We start from the raw sequence: 20,997 nt of genomic DNA on the forward strand, positions 1-20,997 counted from the left end.
ATTGAAATATGTATCTGTATCTGTATAATTGTAAACCACGCAGAGAATGTCATTTATCCTTTGGGGATGTTTTTTCTGTTGCCATGCCAAGAAGCTTTGATAATACTATCTTTCTCAATGTTATTTTCTTATCCTATAAATGATTTTGTAAATGCAAAAATATATTTAACTGGAATGTAATGATTTTGAAATTATTTAGCACAATTACAAAACAAAACAGACACAATTGTCCCTCTGGATTTTAGTCAGATATATTTTTGTATGCCTCTACTTGAGGTAATTGTTGTTTAATTGTACTATTTAATATATATATTTATTCAGTTCTTTCATTTTTATTATATTGGTAACATTGGCATTTGGTTCACTGATAACAGAAAATAACATGGGCGTCCACATTTCTACTATTACATCACTGTTTGTGATTCATACTTTGTCTAATTTAAAAAAAAAGGTTTTAACCAATAAATACCTATAAAATTGGAAATTGGACATCCTAAAGTTCAGCATATGACCACATTTGTAAAATCATACAATGCATTTGGACAGTGTCAGTATCAGTATCTTGCATGTTCTAAGTGAGGATGCTTCTGTGTAATACAATGTGCATTGTTCCTGTAACAGAAGCACACTTAAGGGATGCTGGAAAGGAATTCCACCCTGCGTCTATTTAAAGATTGAGTTGTGTTCCCCTGGCTGCTTGAGGATACCTATGATTAATCACTGCTCTGCATGGAGCTCCTAATATGGCCTCGTTAGGAGACTCCATCACTGATAAGACTATGACCCGCTGATTTCTATATTGCTCAGTGCCACTCATTAACCCCCTCCCTTCATGTACCCCCAACTCAACTCAGACACAATAACATTCCTGGGTCCTGAAAGGCTCCTCCATATTTGGTAGAGGGGCTTCACTTATAAAGAGAACCCATGGTGACACACCCAATAGGTCACCATTCTATCTCAAGGTAAGGTCCATGGACAATGGCTTGTAAATCAACAGCAATGCTTTGCCACTAAACATTACCTGTGCTGGTGTGGACTGAAGAATTAGCTCATCAGTTTCCATTTCTTCTTTCCACAGGACCATTAGCCTACACCTCAGTCTCCTCACTAGGGGTTGTTAAGGTAAGAGAATCTGAAAAATTAAAATGTGTTTGATTTAAATACAGTGAATTTTACGATGTAGGAAAATTAAATTTAACTTCAGCTAAATAAATATATAATATGGTTGAACTGTAATTGATTGCTCTTTCTTTTTTTTTTTTGCTAGACAAAGTGAAAAATGGGTGATGCTGCCATGAGAGAGTTTGGGGCAGCTGCCCCGTTCCTGAGAAAGTCAGACAAGGAGCGTCTGGAGGCACAGACTCGTATATTTGACATGAAGAAGGAGTGCTTTGTTCCTGACGCTGAAGAGGAGTACGTGAAGGCTTCCATCGTCAGTCGTGAGGGGGACAAAGTCACCGCTGACACTGCAAAAGGAAAGGTCAGTGATCTGGCAAGCACAGCTGCCCTGGATGCAGCTGGCTTTCCTAATTGAGATACAGAGTGATGAAAGAAAAGATTCAGGCCTATTTGTTCTTTGGTGATACACAACAGAGCAACAACAGACAACCAAAACTCCTGAGCAAGAAGGCATTATGTCTCTGTACTCCGAACTTGGGTTGCACATCTCTCTGTGATAAACGATTCGATATGCATCTAGAAAACGATATCCTTTTATTACAGACCGATTCGATACGAATCGATTCAATACAGTGTAAGAATGATACGATTTGATTCTAATATTTGTTGTAGATATTTTATAAAATAAAGAAGCCAAATCTATGAAAGTGACAATATTTTCTTTTCAAATACGTAAAAAAACATATATCCCCAAGCATTGTGGCTTTATGGCACTGGCAAAAAAAAAAAATCCAGAATAATAAAATCACATGTGAATGTATTTATTTTTAGACATGGACCAAAAAAAAGTCTGGTTGAATCGTTGGATGGGAACTCCAGAGGTAAAAGTAGTACAGAATAGTCACAACAAAGTGCAACATTTCAGCCTGAGCATAGTGTTTTGAACACTAGAATAGATAACAAAGGTGCAATATGATCACCTCCATCGGTCAGGCTGACGCTGTCGTTCTTCACTTCCTCCATTTTCCGTTGTCACTTGATTATCAATCATGCTAATACTAGCTAAGCAGCTACAGAGTTTTGCGTGCAGCTTCAACTCTCGCGTTGTTTTAGAGACGCTGGCGCGTGATGGCACCAACCGACTACAAGCCTCGCAATACCGAATCCATGACTCTACAACCGATTCATCTAGGAATTCACGGCTAGTCGTACCGATTGAGGAGGCTGCTACCGATGCAGCCGTATCTCTCACTTGTTGAACCAAATATCCGGTCGCATCAGTTTATCGTTTACAACACTACTCTGAACTACACTGCATGACATATTAACTGCATACACACAACATGCACTAAATCTTGTTTCATTTTCAAAAGATGGGTTAGGGTTAGAATTGTTACAAATTCCGTTCTATATTATTATTATTATTATTATTATTATTATTGTTATTATTATTAATATTATTAAATGTTATTATTATTGTTATTATCATCATTATTGTTGTTTAACGGTAGCTGTAATTTTCCAAAATGACCAACATTATAGTTTCTGCTTTCAGACTGTCACAGTGAAGGACTGCGATGTACACCCTCAGAACCCGCCAAAGTTTGATAAAATTGAAGACATGGCGATGTTCACCTTCCTCCATGAGCCAGCTGTGCTGTTTAACCTCAAAGAGCGTTATGCAGCATGGATGATCTACGTGAGTTGAAAGCTTTTAAAACAATGTGAAGCAAAGTAAAGACTGTTCCAAACCGTGGTGAACATGTTCCCTTCCTTTTGCCCTACATTCATATTTCAAATGAAATCAAAGTGCGTTACAGTACAGTATGTTGGATATAATTGATTCACGTGTTTGCCTGCTTTGTGTTTCTCAGACCTACTCTGGGCTTTTCTGTGTGACTGTTAACCCCTACAAGTGGCTGCCAGTCTACAACCAAGAGGTGGTTGTTGCCTACAGAGGAAAGAAGAGGAGTGAAGCTCCTCCTCACATCTTCTCCATCTCTGACAATGCCTACCAATACATGCTTACTGGTATTTGACCTGCAGTTATCATATAATCACATAAAATTCAAATGCCGAGGAAGCCTGCAATCTTAAGTGATCCTTTCTTTTCTTTTTTTAGACAGAGAAAATCAGTCAATTCTCATCACGTGAGTTTGGTTTTTATGACTTTGTGTGATAACATTTCAGTGATTTAGTGTGACAATAGTCAGTGGCATCACACAGCTCCCTGTAAAATACTGTTTGCTGTTTTGTTGTTGTTGTTGTTGTTGTTGTAGTTTATCTTATAATTTGATGTGGAATATTTACAGGAGTTAATACTCAGGCAAACACTATATTGGAATAGACAACAAGCATGAAAATGAATGTATGAACATATACGCTGCCAAGTTGCCGTTTTATTAAAAAAAATGTTTTGTATCGTCAGTGGAGAATCTGGTGCTGGGAAAACTGTCAACACCAAGAGAGTCATCCAGTACTTTGCCAGCATTGCAGCTGGAAGCGGCGGAAAGAAGGATGCAAGCCAGGAAAAAAAGGTCTCTACACTGAATTTACACAAAATGGAACCTTTGCAGGCACATTGAATTTTTAAATGTTTATCCATTTGAATAAATATACTGTTATACTCTTTCAGGGCACCCTGGAGGATCAAATCATCCAGGCTAACCCAGCTTTAGAAGCCTTTGGTAATGCCAAGACTATCCGGAATGACAACTCCTCCAGATTTGTAGGTTTCTGTCTGTAATATAATTTCAGCTTTTGTGCTTAGTGTACAGTAGTGTAGTGTACATTTTATTATTTTATTTTTTTCAGGGCAAATTCATTCGAATTCACTTTGCTGCCAGTGGAAAACTGGCATCGGCTGATATTGAGACATGTAAGTATACATTATATACTTTCATCTGGTTTGATATCTTCATCACAATGTTCACCTTCCTACCCATATTCATAATACAAATGTCTTTGCAGATCTGCTGGAAAAGTCCCGTGTCACCTTTCAGCTTAAGGCTGAGAGAGATTACCACATCTTCTATCAGATTCTGTCTCAGAAGAAACCAGAGTTGCTTGGTAAATGAAAGTAATGATTTTTAGACTTAGAAGTTCAAATGCTGCTTCATTGCTATCATAAAAATGTTATGGTTTTGTTTTGAATTTCAGAGATGATGCTCATTACCAACAATCCCTATGACTACGCCTTCATCTCTCAAGGAGAGACGACTGTAGCCTCCATAAATGATGCTGATGAGCTGATGGCCACTGATGTGAGTAAAAGATGAAACCTTCTCTCTGTTCACAAAACACTTGTTCACACAAGTAATTTGAACATCTGTTGAATTTGTACATTTTACTATTCTAGATTTAAACCTGAATGGGTTTACTGAAGAGTAATAGTTTATTAATAGGGCTTGTTGGAAAAACCAGACAAAGGACATTGCTCTGGCCTTGAACATGGTGTTTTACCTGTTGGCATAGGATCCTGAAATATTTATGCGTCTTGTCAGAGGCCAACTTTGGTTTAATGTGTGATCATGGGGGCTTAAACGAGAAATGCAATTTTATACCACCTGCTGTCACTCTACACTGTAAACCTTGATACAGCATAACAATACAATGACATATCCAATATAAAACCTGTATTCTCTATTCAGGAAGCCTTTGATGTGCTGGGCTTCACTCAAGAAGAGAAGAACGGCATTTACAAGCTGACTGGTGCCATCATGCATTATGGTAACATGAAGTTTAAGCAGAAGCAGAGAGAGGAGCAGGCAGAGGCTGATGGCACTGAAGGTGAGAGAGGCCCTCTAAACTCTGAAATGTGATAAACATGATTTAAAACATGTCACGATTCAGGCATTTGATACTTGCTGAGAGATTTTAAATTCATTTGTATTTTCTCAGTTGCTGACAAAGTAGCTTATCTGATGGGCCTGAACTCTGCTGACCTCATCAAAGCTCTCTGTCATCCAAGAGTCAAAGTAGGAAATGAGTGGGTCACCAAGGGACAAAATGTTAACCAGGTAAGAGGAAAATTGGAGGACTGAATTTCTGTCCTGGTTGATTTGGTAACACCTGTGGTCACTGGTAGTAACTCTTTGAGCAGTTATTTTGTCAGCAATTAAACAGAGGAGCATTTGGTCTATCTGTTGTCAGTCAAACACAAATTGGAGCTAGGCATTTGTAGGCAATTTTAAACTGAAGAGTACTATGTAAAGGGGTAATCAAAAATGTAAATAATTGATATATACATGTCACATATTGACATAACTTAAACATTGAGAGTTCATGAAAGATTATTTTCTGGATTGTTCTTTAGGTCTACTATGCCATTGGTGCACTGTCTAAGTCAGTGTATGAGAAGATGTTTCTGTGGATGGTAGTCCGTATTAACCAATCCCTGGACACCAAGCAGTCTCGCCAGTACTTCATTGGTGTACTGGACATTGCTGGATTTGAGATCTTTGATGTGAGCTCTTTCTATTATTTGTAAATAATGAATTAAAATACTCTTTTTCACTTTTCTGCACATGAAAAAGCAGTGGATGTGAAAATGACTATATTGTTATCCACTTTATGTTACAGTTCAATACCTTTGAGCAGATGTGCATCAACTTCACCAATGAAAAACTGCAACAGTTTTTCAACCATCACATGTTTGTGCTGGAGCAAGAAGAGTACAAGAAAGAGGGCATTGAATGGACTTTCATTGATTTTGGTATGGACTTGCAGGCCTGTATTGACCTAATTGAAAAGGTGAGGGACTCTGATCTAATGCTCAATCACAAATAAGATGAATTAAAACATTTTTTTTAATCACTCATATTTTGGTCAATTCAGCCCATGGGTATCATGTCAATCCTTGAAGAGGAGTGCATGTTCCCCAAAGCCAGTGATACCACCTTTAAAGCTAAACTCTATGACAACCACCTGGGAAAATCCAACAACTTCCAGAAGCCTAGACTTGTGAAAGGGAAACCAGAAGCTCATTTTGCCCTGGTCCACTACGCTGGAACTGTTGACTATAATATCAACAACTGGCTGGTGAAGAACAAGGATCCTCTGAATGAGACTGTTGTTGGACTGTACCAGAAATCTACTCTTAAGATGCTTGGCGTCCTCTTTGCAAATTATGCTGGAGCTGAATCAGGTAAGAATAAACCAGCCCATCCTCCCAAGAAAAACAAATGTAAATGGTCTGTACTTCTCTAGTCTTATGACCACTCAAAGCACTGCATGTCTTATTCACCCATTCACACACATTCATACACTGATGGCAGGCTACCATGCAGGGAGCCAGCCTTTTAATCAGGAGGAGACTAATCAGTCATACACAATCACACACTGTTGACTTTTGGGGTTAACTATCTTGCCCAAGGACACATTGGCATGTGGACTGGAGAAGCCAGGAATTGAACCGCCAATCTTCCAATTGGTGGACAACCACTCTACCTCGTGATCCACAGTCATCCCAGCAACAAAACAAAAAAACAAAAAACAACAGTATAAGTTGTACAAATGACCTATGGTTATGTTTGAGTGACAGACACCATTTAGCCGTAGTAGTTATGACCAAGACAAGCAATGCAGACCAGATTATGTCTATAGGAGGTTATAGAATGGGTGAATAGCTAGACAAAATTTTGCTAGGCAAAAAGTGGACTTAATTTCAGGAGACCATTGTTCGCTTCCCGTTTCTAACTTTTTAACAAACGTGTTTCAAGTGATCACTTCAACCCAAACTATGATCTATCCCTAACCCTAATAGAGTGTTTTTGTGCCTACATCTTACAAGACTTTAACCACAGCGTTGTCACACCATAAAACATAATATTTAAGCTGTGATTTACAACAGTTTTGGAAAGCAAAGACACATGACATTGTCCTGTTGATTACTGCCAAAAGAGGCAGCATATTAGAAAACACTCCCATTGGTTGTTCTGGAGTGCATGTTACAATAGACTTCTGTCATTGTTTATTTATGAAGACATGTGGGAATAAACTGAATGTACTGCATTAAATTGGGAAGATCTACAATTCATAAGTTTACTCACAGATGTCCACTAACAGTGGTAAGATTGAATAAGTTCTGTCTATGTCTATTAATGCAGTCTAACTAGTTGCACTTTTGTTTACAGGTGATGGAAAGGGTAAAGGAGCCAAGAAGAAGGGCTCATCGTTCCAGACGGTATCTGCTTTGCATAGGGTTGGTATAAACACATACATATCTCTGAATGGCTGCTTCACATGGAAATCAGTAACTGAGATTTAATTTTCAAGGGATAAGATTAGTCACATAATCACCTAAATAGGTTGCTAAACAAACTGCTTATTTACCTTTAAAGGAGAACCTAAACAAGCTGATGACCAACTTGAGGTCTACTCACCCCCACTTTGTACGCTGCATCATCCCCAATGAGACCAAGACTCCTGGGGCCATGGAGAACCCTCTGGTCATGCACCAGCTGCGCTGTAACGGTGTGCTGGAAGGCATCAGGATCTGCAGAAAGGGCTTCCCCAACAGGGTCCTCTATGGAGATTTCAAACAGAGGTATTACATTATAAGTGTTAAATCATACAGTTCCAAAAGAAAATTCAAATATTATTCCTATGGACATTTTGTCTTTTATTTTCCAGATATCGCATCCTGAATCCTGCTGCCATCCCTGACGGTCAGTTCATTGACAGCAAGAAGGGAGCAGAGAAACTCCTTGGGTCTTTGGATATTGATCATAATCAATACAAATTTGGACACACTAAGGTAATTAATGAAAGGCCAAATGCAATGCACATTTCTAAGCTACACACAACAGTCAGCTTTGGAATCACATATCTACAGAAAAAAACATCAATCCAGTTCAAAGCTACATTGTCTCAAGAGTGTGATCCTTCATTTGTTGAATATATGCATAACAGCTGGTGGATATTGACATGATATTCATATATCCTGAAGGTGTTCTTTAAAGCTGGTCTTCTTGGGCAACTGGAGGAAATGAGAGATGACCGTTTATCACTCATCATCACTGGAATCCAAGCTAGATCAAGAGGTCTACTGGCGAGAGTTGAATTCCAGAAGATTGTTGAAAGGAGGTTAGATAAATCAGGACCTTGAAATGGGCTAAAGCAGAACAGAATTGTAATGTTTTTGTGTTGTTGTTGTTACTCATACAGTAGATGAAACTTTGGTTAATTTTTGACAGGGATGCACTATTGGTAATCCAGTGGAATATCCGTGCCTTCATGGGGGTCAAGAATTGGCCCTGGATGAAGTTGTTCTTCAAGATCAAACCCCTGCTGAGATCTGCTGAAGCAGAAAAGGAGATGGCCAACATGAAGGAAGAATTCCTGAAGTTGAAAGAAGCTTATGCAAAGTCTGAAGCTCGTAGGAAGGAACTAGAGGAGAAAATGGTCTCTATTCTCCAAGAGAAGAATGACCTGCAGCTTCAAGTTCAGGCCGTATGTTTGATGACCACATTCCTAATGGCTTTTAATTACAATCATTATATGCAAAATAACATATACAATATATAATTTGACTCATCATGTGATTAACTCAGTTATCATTACAAATTAGGAGCAAGATAACCTTGCTGATGCTGAGGAAAGATGTGAAGGGCTGATCAAACATAAAATTCAGACGGAGGCAAAAGCGAAAGAGTTATCTGAGAGACTGGAAGATGAGGAGGAGATGAACGCTGAACTGACTGCTAAGAAGAGGAAGCTGGAAGATGAATGCTCTGAGTTAAAGAAAGACATTGATGACTTAGAGTTAACTCTGGCTAAAGTGGAGAAGGAGAAGCATGCCACTGAGAACAAGGTATGACAATTGATTTAACCATTTATTTAACAACAGATCAGCAACTTGATGGGACATACAAAAAATGCATATTTTCATGGTCCCTAGGTAAAAAACATGACTGAAGAGATGTCTGCTCTGGATGAAATCATTGCCAAGTTGACCAAGGAAAAGAAAGCCTTACAGGAAGCTCATCAGCAAACACTGGATGACCTGCAGAGTGAAGAAGACAAAGTCAACACTCTGACTAAGGCCAAGGCTAAGCTGGAGCAGCAAGTGGATGATGTATGCATTTCAATGAATGTGTTTGAAAAAAGGTCAGGCACTGTTACTTGCATTTTGGGGAAAATGGTTTGACTTTCTGTAATGATCTTGTCCAGCTTGAAGGTTCTCTGGAACAAGAGAAGAAGATCCGGATGGATCTTGAGAGAGCAAAGAGAAAGCTCGAGGGTGACTTAAAGTTGACCCACGAGAGCCTAATGGATCTGGAAAATGACAAGCAACAGCTCGAAGAGCATTTGAAAAAGTAAGCACTCCATTCTATGAACTCTATGTCTATATTTCATAACATAGAGAAAGGGTCTACAGATACAGACAATATAAATATGCATTTGATCTAACTATTACTAATTTCACAACAGGAAAGACTTTGAACTCAACCAACTCAATAATAAAATAGAGGATGAGCAGGCCATTGCCATACAGCTTCAAAAGAAGCTGAAAGAGCTACAGGTAATGAATAATTCATGTGCAAACTCGGTTAAACAGTCAAGAGCAAGTAAGGGCTAAATCATTCTTCCTTAACAGGCCCGCATTGAAGAGTTGGAAGAAGAGCTTGAGGCAGAGCGAGCTGCCCGAGCCAAGGTGGAAAAGCAGAGAGCTGACTTGTCCAGAGAGCTGGAGGAGATCAGCGAGAGGCTGGAGGAGGCTGGTGGAGCAACCTCTGCTCAGATTGAGATGAACAAGAAGAGGGAGGCTGAGTTCCAGAAACTCCGCAGAGACCTTGAAGAGGCCACTCTGCAGCATGAAGCCACTGCTGCTACCCTGAGGAAGAAACAAGCTGACAGTGTTGCTGATCTCGGGGAGCAGATTGACAACCTGCAGAGAGTCAAGCAGAAACTGGAGAAGGAGAAGAGTGAGCTCAGACTGGAACTGGATGATGTGGTCTCTAATATGGAACATATTGTGAAGACAAAGGTTGGCTAAATTGAGAAGAAATTTCTTGCTAATGTGGATACCACACAGATTGTGAGTATTTGGAACATATTGGGTATATTGAGAAATGTCTTCTTTTATGTGATTTATTTCAATTCAGACAAATCTGGAGAAGACCTGCAGGAGTATGGAAGATCAGATGAATGAATACAAGACCAAGTTTGAGGAAGCTCAACGTTGCATCAACGATTTCAACATGCAGAGAGCAAAGCTTCAAACTGAAAATGGTATATTTTTTGTCTTAATATAAGACCAGACATAATGTTTTTGATTTATCTTTATCTTGTCTGCTTAATTGACAGGACCATGTACTTAATATGTTTAAAATGAACGTAAGCTTTTAAAATATGAAAAACCAATGCACAAGACACATTTTCTCATAAAAGTTACCTTCTTGGTGATGCAGGTTTAGACACTGACAATAACATATTGCTTTTGACCAAAACACTAGGTGAACTCTCAAGGCAGATGGAGGAAAAGGAATCCTTGGTGTCTCAATTGACAAGGGGAAAAATGTCTTACACTCAACAGATTGAAGACCTAAAAAGACAATTGGAAGAGGAGACCAAGGTGAAGTTTCAGCACATAGTGAGAGTAGTGTATGTCATTTTTAACGTGTATATTATAGTGTTGCTCAATCATATACAACTTTTTAAAACAGGCAAAGAGTGCCCTAGCCCATGCAGTGCAATCCTCTCGTCATGACTGTGACCTGCTCAGGGAACAATATGAGGAGGAGCAGGAGGCCAAGGCTGAACTGCAGCGCAGCATGTCCAAGGCCAACTCTGAGGTGGCTCAGTGGAGAACTAAGTACGAAACTGATGCCATCCAGAGGACTGAAGAGCTGGAGGAGGCCAAGTAAGACAGTTTGAGATCTAATTAATAATTTAAGCTATAATTCCTAAAAAGAAATTTTACTTTGTCTAGCAGATCAGCTTTTTGTTTGTGTTATGTTCCTACTAAAATGTAAGACGAACAAAAAGTTTGTCTGTTAGATGACTGAGCAGCTAGTCTTAGCGGTTGATGTAATTTGAATTAGGAACAAACAAACAAACAAAATATGCAGGATCATTAAATTATATGAATGATTGGTTCCTAAAGGAAAAAGCTGGCTCAGCGTCTGCAGGACGCTGAGGAGGCGGTTGAAGCAGTGAATGCTAAATGTTCTTCTCTGGAGAAGACCAAACACAGACTGCAGAATGAGATTGAAGATCTCATGGTAGATGTGGAGAGGTCTAATGCTGCTGCTGCTGCTCTAGACAAGAAGCAAAGAAACTTTGACAAGGTGAAGTATTTGATGATGTCTTTTATAGCTTTTAACCTGCTATTTTCAAGTGGTACCTTTCTTCACATTTTTGGAGCTGATTAATTTTACAAAATGATGATATCACCCAGTCTGTAGTCTTTTTTCCATTCGCCTCCCACATGTACACTTATTGCTGGCCATTCTATTCATTGTAGGTCCTGTCTGAGTGGAAACAGAAGTATGAAGAGTCTCAAACAGAGCTGGAGAGCTCTCAGAAAGAGGCCAGGTCTCTCAGTACTGAGCTCTTCAAACTGAAGAACTCCTATGAAGAGTCCCTGGATCATCTGGAGACCATGAAAAGAGAGAACAAGAATTTACAGGGTAAGATATGATGCTACAGTTTGCTTCAAGGTTTCTGTAGACACAATTATAATTAATTGTGAAGCTTTCTTAATACCCCCGCTTGACATTCCACAGAGGAGATTTCTGACCTCACTGAGCAACTGGGTGAGGGTGGAAAGAGCATCCATGAACTGGAGAAATTACGGAAACAACTGGAACAGGAGAAGACTGAGATCCAGTCTGCTCTTGAGGAAGCAGAGGTACAGACCTTCTTTGATGAATAACACATTTTAGAGTAACCATGCGTGTTAATTTGTATAACTGTGTACCATCCTGTCCATCAGGCCTCCTTGGAGCATGAAGAGGGTAAAATTCTGAGAGCCCAGCTTGAGTTCAATCAAGTTAAAGCTGATATTGAACGCAAACTCGCTGAGAAAGATGAGGAGATGGAGCAGTGCAAGAGGAACCAGCAGAGGACTATCGACACCCTGCAGAGCTCTCTTGAAGCTGAGTGTCGTAGCAGAAATGAGGCGCTGCGTCTCAAGAAGAAGATGGAGGGAGACCTCAATGAGATGGAGATCCAGCTGAGCCAGGCCAATAGGCAGGCATCTGAGGCCCAGAAACAACTTAAATCCATTCATGCACATTTGAAGGTAAACTAGAGAAACAGAAATGTTCACTCTCTTAAGATGTTTAAAATCCAGACTGATTATAAATAAATGTTATTATCATCCCATTTAGGATTGCCAAATTCAGCTGGATGAGTCTGTTCGGGCCAATGATGACCTTAAAGAGAACATTGCAATTGTTGAGAGACGCAACAATTTACTTCAGGCTGAACTGGAGGAATTGAGGGGTGCTCTCGAACAAACTGAAAGAAGCCGCAAGCTTGCTGAACAAGAGCTGCTGGATGTCAGTGAGAGGGTGCAGCTACTGCACTCACAGGTGAGACCTGATGACTTACTGCAACACAACCACAGACTGACTAGTATTCTTGGATATTATAAAGGATTAAAAGGCTTTATTTATGAAATTCTAACCGTTTTTTTTCACATTCTCAATTGCCAAAAAAAATGTAGAACACAGGCTTGATAAACCAGAAGAAGAAGCTGGAGATTGATGCTTCCCAGCTTCAAACTGAAGTGGAGGAAGCGCTGCAGGAGTGCAGAAATGCTGAAGACAAGGCCAAGAAGGCCATTACTGATGCTGCCATGATGGCAGAGGAACTGAAGAAGGAACAAGACACCAGTGCTCACCTTGAGCGTATGAAGAAGAACATGGAGCAAACCATCAAAGACCTGCAGCACCGTCTGGATGAAGCTGAACAGATCGCCATGAAGGGAGGCAAGAAGCAAGTGCAGAAGCTTGAGGCCAGGGTAAGAGTTTCCAGTATAGAAATATCACAAATTGTTTGGACAGGTATCTGTACGACAACAATTACATTTTTTTTTATAAAGCTGCTTTATCTAATTTTGGCCACAGGGGGACAGTGGTCCAAAACAAGGTGACACACACAGAAGTGACATGTTATTGCATTTTAAATCTGTTATTGGTAAAGTCTGCACACTTATTCATCCAGCAGACATGTTATCATCCCATTGCCATGTTTCTACCCATTTAACAAATACATATGTTCACAATTCATTGACCTTTTAATTCTGATTTAGTCTCTTCCATCCCCTTGGAACCCCTGGAAACATCAGGACATCTCGTTTAATATTATGATATTGTACTTTCCTCAAGAGGAAGTAATTACCTATGCCTGAGACTGAACCATGCCATAACACCAAAACAGTTGGCTAAAAAAGCTCTGTAATGTTACAGAGCGGATGATCATTCTATGGGGGGGTTGTCACAACACTAATTTTGGCAAAATGTTATTCAAATAATAATCATGTTAAAATATACTGATTAAAGCAGCTTTAAGCTTATCTACTGTGAATAATATTTTTTTTCCTGATGTTTTCAGGTGAGGGAGCTTGAGAATGAGGTGGAGTCGGAGCAGAAGAAGAGCAGTGAAGCAGTGAAGGGAATGCGTAAATATGAGAGACGCATCAAGGAGCTGACATACCAGGTGATTTTTTTAAACAACCCACAATCTATACAAATAGCCATAACTGTGTGTCTTCATACAATGTTTAATATTTATAGGCATCTTTATGCTCTGCTGACAAATGTCTCTGCACGGATGTTTTGTTCAGCTATGTCACACATACTTTTGCACAGCTAATTTCTTGGTCAAAATTAGGATGCTATTTAAAGAGAATACTCCTTATTGAACTTGTGAATCCCTTCCCTATTCCATTGATTTCAACAGACTGAGGAGGATCGCAAGAATGTTACCCGTCTCCAGGATCTGGTTGACAAACTGCAGCTGAAAGTCAAAGCCTATAAGAGATCAGCTGAAGAGGCTGTAAGTGGGACTGTGTCTCATTTGTGCTGTGTGCTCTATTCAAATTTACTTTTCTTTGCAAAAGTTAATCAAAATTACAATGTATGTAAAATTGCATACAATGTATGTAAAATGCATTTAATGTCATATAATTTGACCACATTACATTAAATTATATTTTTAAATACTACTAGCGCAGTAATTGTTTTGAGTTTTGGCCAGGAATCTTCTACTGTGTTCTTGAGACAAAGTTGTTAACATCAGACCAGTGTTATCGAATTTAAAACTTTTTTTCCCAGTTTTTAAAAACCCTATATTTTTAATTGACAGGTTATAGATGTATTTACCCTTTAAACTGAAGACCACAAGTCTTCGGTAAACTCCCCCTGGTCCATTTCCTTTTGTACTCTTAATGTTGATGTCTGTGTTTTTGTTCAATCCTGTAGGAGGAGCAGGCTAACTCTCATCTGAGCAAGTTTCGTAAACTGCAGCATGAGCTGGATGAAGCTGAGGAGAGAGCTGACATTGCTGAATCTCAGGTTAACAAGCTGCGTGCCAAGAGCCGTGATGTAGGCTCTAAGGTAAGAGGCTCTGCTAGATTTCAACAAAACACTTCATCTAGTCTCCTACTGCCTTCAGAAATTGCAATTTTTCACAACCACCATCACAATCATAATCATTATACCGTAATTATAATGTTACCTGTTCCAAACGTTGATTTCTTAAAATGCAAAATTTATAAGTGTCATAGTGTCATTCACAATGGAACCAAATAAATCAGACCAGTCTTTGTGCAGATTGATTTTATTTTGATTAAGTTAGTTGCTATAGGTTTGGTAAGTAAAATTAGTGCAATTTGATGTAGGTTAGTGGAAAATGCATTTTTGGCCCACTTAAGGTATCACTAATTTTCGTATTTGATCAAATCACAATAATTTAGTGTTTTTGGCAGAATTTAGAGACAGCCCTTAAGATTGTAATTCCATTACATTAATGATAGTTACATAATATGTACAACTCCATGTAACCATAACATTTTAATAGATGAAACACTCACCTTTTGATAAAATATTGCATCTTCATATTTGCAAAAAGTCACCATGCAGTTGCTGGAACATACTAACATTATGGCTGTTATGGCATACTTACCCGCATCTTTGTTCTTTGTAGCCATCAAGTAAAAGATAAATGTCTTCATGTATCATCAATTAGGCTTGAATTGCAATTTTTGCAAATCATCTATTTTGTAAGGTCAATGAGTGATTTATTATCCTATAAGTTAGACTTTGTCATTTTGGGAGGGGTAACAAATGATAAAAACAAAAAATACAAGATTAATCTAGGAACTAGCCCATTTTGACATAGTTGTAGGCATCCCAGTGTTCCTTATTATATTTACATTGCTACATTTTTGAAATAGTATGTATAAGCCAACATTCATTATACTGTAAGGAAATGCAGTTGGTAAAATAAACCTTATTCAAGTTAAAATATTAACAATTGCTATGTTTCAAATTGAGAAACAAACATTTCAGGCCAGAATCTTGTGTAACACGTGTTGAGTCTTGCTGGTCTTCTGTCACTTATGTGTCTCTCTTTGTCTACTCTCTTATCATTATTCATCGCAGAAAGGGCTAGATGAGGAGTGAAACTCACAGACGGCCACCTAAGACCTTTGGGATCTCCTGTGCTTTAGTCCAATCTGTCTCCAAAGTATCTGTAGAATAAAGCAAAAGTTCATTCAAATTACAGTGTAGTGTCCTCATTTTTTGCAAGCAGGTAACAGTTCTACACATTAAGGTTCATCTTAGAGGGCAGAGGGCTGATGTGTCAGATAATGTAGAAGTAAACATTTTAAATACACTATTATTCACTTTACCACCACTGACAAATATCACCTAAGTTGCTGGATGTATTTCAGTAGATTAAGCAATCAGAAGGGTTTGCACTTGAAAGCATAAAATGGTCTAAAAGTTGCCATTGTGTATGAAATGTGCTATATAAATACAGCTGCCTTGCCTTGCCTAAAAGAACACGTACATTTCCACGACAACAATAACTTTCACTGTATCTGAAACCAATTCATTACTAACACAAAACTATTCTGTTCACTTTGCCCAGGAGGGTCACAAAACGAGGAGGGTCACTGATGTTAGGTTGGTTGCCACCTTGAGCGAACACTCTGAACTTTCTGTTGTTGTTGCATAGATGTGTTCTGACAATTTGACAAATTTGCTTCTGGTCAAGAAACCCAGTGTTTTTGTGTGAATAGTGAATATAGTGTTAGATTGATACATCACATTGGTAATATTAAAAGATTGAAAAAAAGATACGCTTAAAAGAGCAGCTCTTAGAGTGCCTTGGTAGCCGAGTGGTTATTGTGCATGCCACATAATGGCAGCGTCTCTGGTCAGCAAGGGACCTTTGCTGCAGGTTATTCCCCGCTCTCTCTCTCTCTCCCTTTTCCCTGTTGGCCTCTATACCATCAAGCCAGTCTCACAGCAAAACATACCACAGCTACGTTGGTCCACAGTGCAAAACGTAGCCATCTCTCAATTTGGGCTATGTTTTTTCTGCTCTATTCTTTTCTATAGGACTGAATTCACATCATTCAAGTTTTTGTCTGCAAAAGTTTAGCAAAAGATAGTTTCTGCATTAAAATGTGTTTTGATGACACATTTTGTTTTCACAATCTCTGTTCAGTGAATGTATATAATGTGTAGTTCATCACTTATTACCAAGTAGTTTTCAAGTGCGGCACAATACAACGTTTTGCTTGGCCACGTGTGGTAATATTAATTCAATAATCTTCTTGTCTTTATTATTTTTCTGTGAATATTCTGAGATGAGAAGTGATTTAGAAGAGCAGTAATATTGGTGACAGGCCCATGAAGTTACATTTAACAAGTGATTTGAGATCGTTAACAACAAATGATCTGTGTGTTTTTCTACGGGACGTGCTCATTTTAACGAATAGATTCATTTATAATTCCTGTGTATCTTAAAACTTCACTGATATATCATGCTTTACACATCATAACCGCTTTTTGATCAGCTGGCATTGTTGAGAGGAATAAACACAAAAGCGGGACGACCGGGGGAATCCCGAGTGACATCATGCCCTCCAATAAGGAAACCGCTGTGTGGCCCACTACCCCCTCCCACTCACACACCTCTTATTTTTTAAACATTTCACTGACAAAAAACAAGAGTTTTGGTTACAGGAAGTACGTCACTTGCCTTCGTCTCCTTCGTCAGTTTTTTTTATATCAGACACATGACTCCAAGCGCCAGACACACGAGCGACCCCACGAGTGTCTACAGTAAACTACATCATGCAACCAAACTACCGTCCCAAAAAGGCTTTCTAGAATATTACCAAAAATATCCGAAATAAAGCAACATCTATACTTTTTCTTAACATAAATCATCTAGATACAGTGTAATTACTTGTTCGGTTGTACCAGATATTTCATATATTCAGTAGAATTATAATTTCAAAACCATATTTTACAACCCTACTTTAGGACCCAAAACTTCTGTTCCAAATATGTGCAATATTAGACTGAGAATGAAATGAATGGCAGCCATTTTATTATTATTATTTTCTCAGACAAAAACTTGAATGTCATGTGACGTGAACGCAGTCCTATAGAAAAGAATAGAGCAGAAAAAACGTAGCCATCTCACAATTTATGAGCTTAAATTGTGAGATGGCTACGTTTTACACTGTGGACCAACGTAGCTGTGATACGTTTTGCTGTGAGACTGGGTTGCAACCATCCACTATCAAATAAAGGCAAAAGGAATAAATCTTAGGAAAAAATAAAAATAAACAAAGAGCAGCTCTCCCTCAAAGACAGCCTTCCAGTGGAAAGTGGAAAAGGTGGTTGATGGTCTAAATATTGTTTCAGAGGTTTCGCTACATTGTGTGATATGGATGCCTTGTAATGTTATAGCAATAAAATGTCATACTCCTGTTCAATGAAATGTTATTATTAACAGGAGTGCTATAAATAGGCATATGCCTAATCCTCTGGTGGTATGATATCAGTTTGTATAACATGAACAGACAAGTACAAAAACTGCAGCAGTGAAAATAATCTACTAGTGATTTATAATTGTTGTATTTGTTTACAATACAAACATGTTCAAAATGTTCCTGAATAAAGTATTCTCTTCTTGGTCTAAGTGCACCCTTGTGCTTTATTCTATCTCATGTCAAAGTACTGGTAATTCTTTCTAAAAACAAAAAACAAAACAAAAAGTAATAATAATTGAAAGAAAAAATGAAAATAAGCTTTGAATGATACTGCCTTACTTTCTCTTGAAAATAGACTTTAAAAGAGTGAGTTTCTTGTGGTGTGGCAGGGCTATTGCCTTCAGGACATGAGATTTTAAAAACAATACAATTAAATGTTAATAATAATAAAAGCTTCTAACTTTGTCCAAAAATAACAAAGCATGAATGATCTGTAAGAAAAAGTCTCTGTTGCAGTGGTTAGAAAAATGGCATCTTTTTCATTAAGTAGTAGCAGGATCAGTACAGGCTAATTAAAATGTAATGAGAAATCACAGGAACCGAATGGTTTATACATTTAATATGGTGGAATGGTGGAAGTCTAAAGCAGCAGCAGAAACATTAGAAATGTGTAAAAAATGACACTCCAAATCACATGAGAACAGTTGTGGCATCTCAATACAGAACTATGAAAATATGGTAACAGATACTATATGTGTGGGTAAATTAAGCTTTTTTTTTTTTGCCTCTAGGCTTCCATTGATATTTTAGATGTTCAAAGGCTTCGAACCAGTCTTTGTCTTTGTTTAAATCCAATTACAGTAGATTATATTGCTTGCAAACAGTATTAAATGAAACATACTACTTTAAAAGAGAAAAACATAACGAGAGGTTTTGTTATAACATAAAATATACAGCAGAATTCACTGACATTGTACTAGTGAATTCTAGTGGGTGATAATTCAATATTATCAATTATCAAGTTTTCAGCAGAATTGTGAAATAATGTCTGTTGTCCAAACTCATTATTCAGAGCAGTATTTCAAAGATAAACAAAATTAGTAATTCAAGTTTTGGTTTTGCTTTGAAAACCAGTTTGATGATTTAAATGTACTTTTTGCTAACTTTTCTCCCATCGTGATTGTAAAAAGTATACAATTTGAAATCACAACAATGATTTAAGCCATATACACAGCTGTCCTGTGCAACATTCAGTAAAACAACATAAAACTGTGTGGACTGTTGCTCAGGCTAGCATGCAAGTACTAAAAAGATTCTTTACATAATGAAACAGAACTGGTTGAATCTAAAAAAGACAAAATACAATAAAAACAAATAAAAAGCTAATTACAATAAATCTAATCAGCATTCCTCACACTATAACTAGCTTCTAGATGCAACTATGACATGCTTACTATACCTCATTCATCTGCAGCAGCACAAAGGAGAGAATGATGTAGCAAGTTCTTGCACTGATGAAGCCAAGCCATGGATATGAGCTTGACACTTGGCTCTGCATGCTGACCTTGATCTCACATGACGCAGTCCTTCAAAAGGTCTTTCACATGTACAGAGAGATTAGAAAATAATAAGTCAATTGACGGGTGTTATTGTTTGTCATCCACATTCCAAAACTGTGTAAACCATGTTTGTGTTTGCCTTCCCACTGCTACTTAACAAACCCTACTATTGCTGTTTCAGTGCTTAAGGCTTCTCTGTGTGTCAACTGCTTGTAACATGTATGACTGGGATGTTTAGAAATGCTTAAGGATTAACTGATGGATACAACCAACAATAGCATATCAAGGTGACACCATTTGTTCTTTCCATCAAATACTTTAGCTGCTCAACAACTGACCTTACCTTAGAGGAATCTGGTTACCACTCCATCCTGATAGAGTGAGAAGGGGATGATAGCCGGGGGGTGGAGGGGGCGGGCACACAAAACAGATGAAGATCCATGGGGATTCAAACAGCTGAGAATGAGAAGGAGTGCCACAATGTCAAAATCTCACAAGGTCCATTGGAAACTTGTTCAACACCACAGTATAACACCAAGTTGATGGTAAAGGTCATTCTCCATTGTACAGGAGGAAACCAAATTTGCATGTCTGGCTTCAGTTGCTAAGGGGTGAGAGTGGATATCTGGCTACATTCTATTAAAAAGGGTCAAAGCAATAAAATTCATTCGTCCGTCATGACATCAGACACTGCAGTTCAGACATGTCAATGCCCTTCTCAATCGCAGAGAAAAAAAATCCAGGAAAGAATTTCACAGGGTTATCTTTGTCGTCAAGGCCAAAGGAGAGGGAACAATGCCATGATGACACAATGAGACAAAGGGTGTAGACTTTTCTAGGTGCAACAGTGGTGAGTGATAATTTAAAGAGCCTGACATTAGCTCTCACTCAATAACAGCTGCAACACTTTATTGTCTCAGCGGCGGCTCGAGAAATGCATTTCATACCCCTTATAACTGACCTTTACTGAACTTGATCTGATTAATCTTAACGTGACAAACACAGAGCTGTTATCAAAGCACAATGTTTGAAGAACAAATCTAATTATGTTATTAATATCCATTTATCACCTTTCAGTTTGAGATTTAGAATAGAGACGCTGAATCAACTGGTGTTGTTAAGGAGGACAGAGAGAGTCATGGAAAAGTGGATCCTGTGTCTACCTCAGTTGTCAAACAATTCTTTATTTAAACACATTGTTTGAACCTTGCAACGTCCACTATGTACAGCTTTGGTCATCAAAAATATTCAGCTGCTAGGTAACTAAAGCAGATATACTCCTGGGATCATTTTACCGTAATATATGGAACCCAAAATGAAATTTAACGGTACATAATTCACATTTAA

General features: G+C 38.3%; 1 protein-coding gene across 1 annotated transcript; it reads left to right on the plus strand.

Annotated features, from left to right (window-relative positions):
• The first annotated feature begins 1,282 nt into the window (after positions 1 to 1,282).
• Positions 1,283 to 15,758, plus strand: LOC128369139 (myosin-7). Its single transcript, XM_053330112.1, has 37 exons — positions 1,283 to 1,483; positions 2,678 to 2,821; positions 2,997 to 3,153; positions 3,245 to 3,272; positions 3,551 to 3,659; positions 3,758 to 3,850; positions 3,937 to 4,000; positions 4,093 to 4,191; positions 4,282 to 4,385; positions 4,773 to 4,911; positions 5,023 to 5,141; positions 5,438 to 5,587; positions 5,704 to 5,874; positions 5,959 to 6,268; positions 7,257 to 7,324; positions 7,464 to 7,669; positions 7,756 to 7,879; positions 8,072 to 8,208; positions 8,319 to 8,574; positions 8,693 to 8,935; positions 9,023 to 9,199; positions 9,295 to 9,440; positions 9,556 to 9,646; positions 9,722 to 10,111; positions 10,230 to 10,356; positions 10,581 to 10,699; positions 10,791 to 10,987; positions 11,231 to 11,414; positions 11,591 to 11,756; positions 11,853 to 11,977; positions 12,062 to 12,370; positions 12,459 to 12,662; positions 12,797 to 13,093; positions 13,687 to 13,791; positions 14,035 to 14,130; positions 14,556 to 14,690; positions 15,738 to 15,758. The coding sequence occupies exons 1-37, from the start codon at positions 1,283 to 1,285 to the stop codon at positions 15,756 to 15,758; spliced, it is 5,811 nt and encodes a 1,936-aa protein (XP_053186087.1).
• The last annotated feature ends 5,239 nt before the right edge of the window (positions 15,759 to 20,997 follow it).

Source organism: Scomber japonicus, chromosome 12 (assembly GCF_027409825.1).
Source record: "Scomber japonicus isolate fScoJap1 chromosome 12, fScoJap1.pri, whole genome shotgun sequence".
In the NCBI taxonomy this organism is placed as follows: Eukaryota; Metazoa; Chordata; class Actinopteri; order Scombriformes; family Scombridae; genus Scomber; species Scomber japonicus.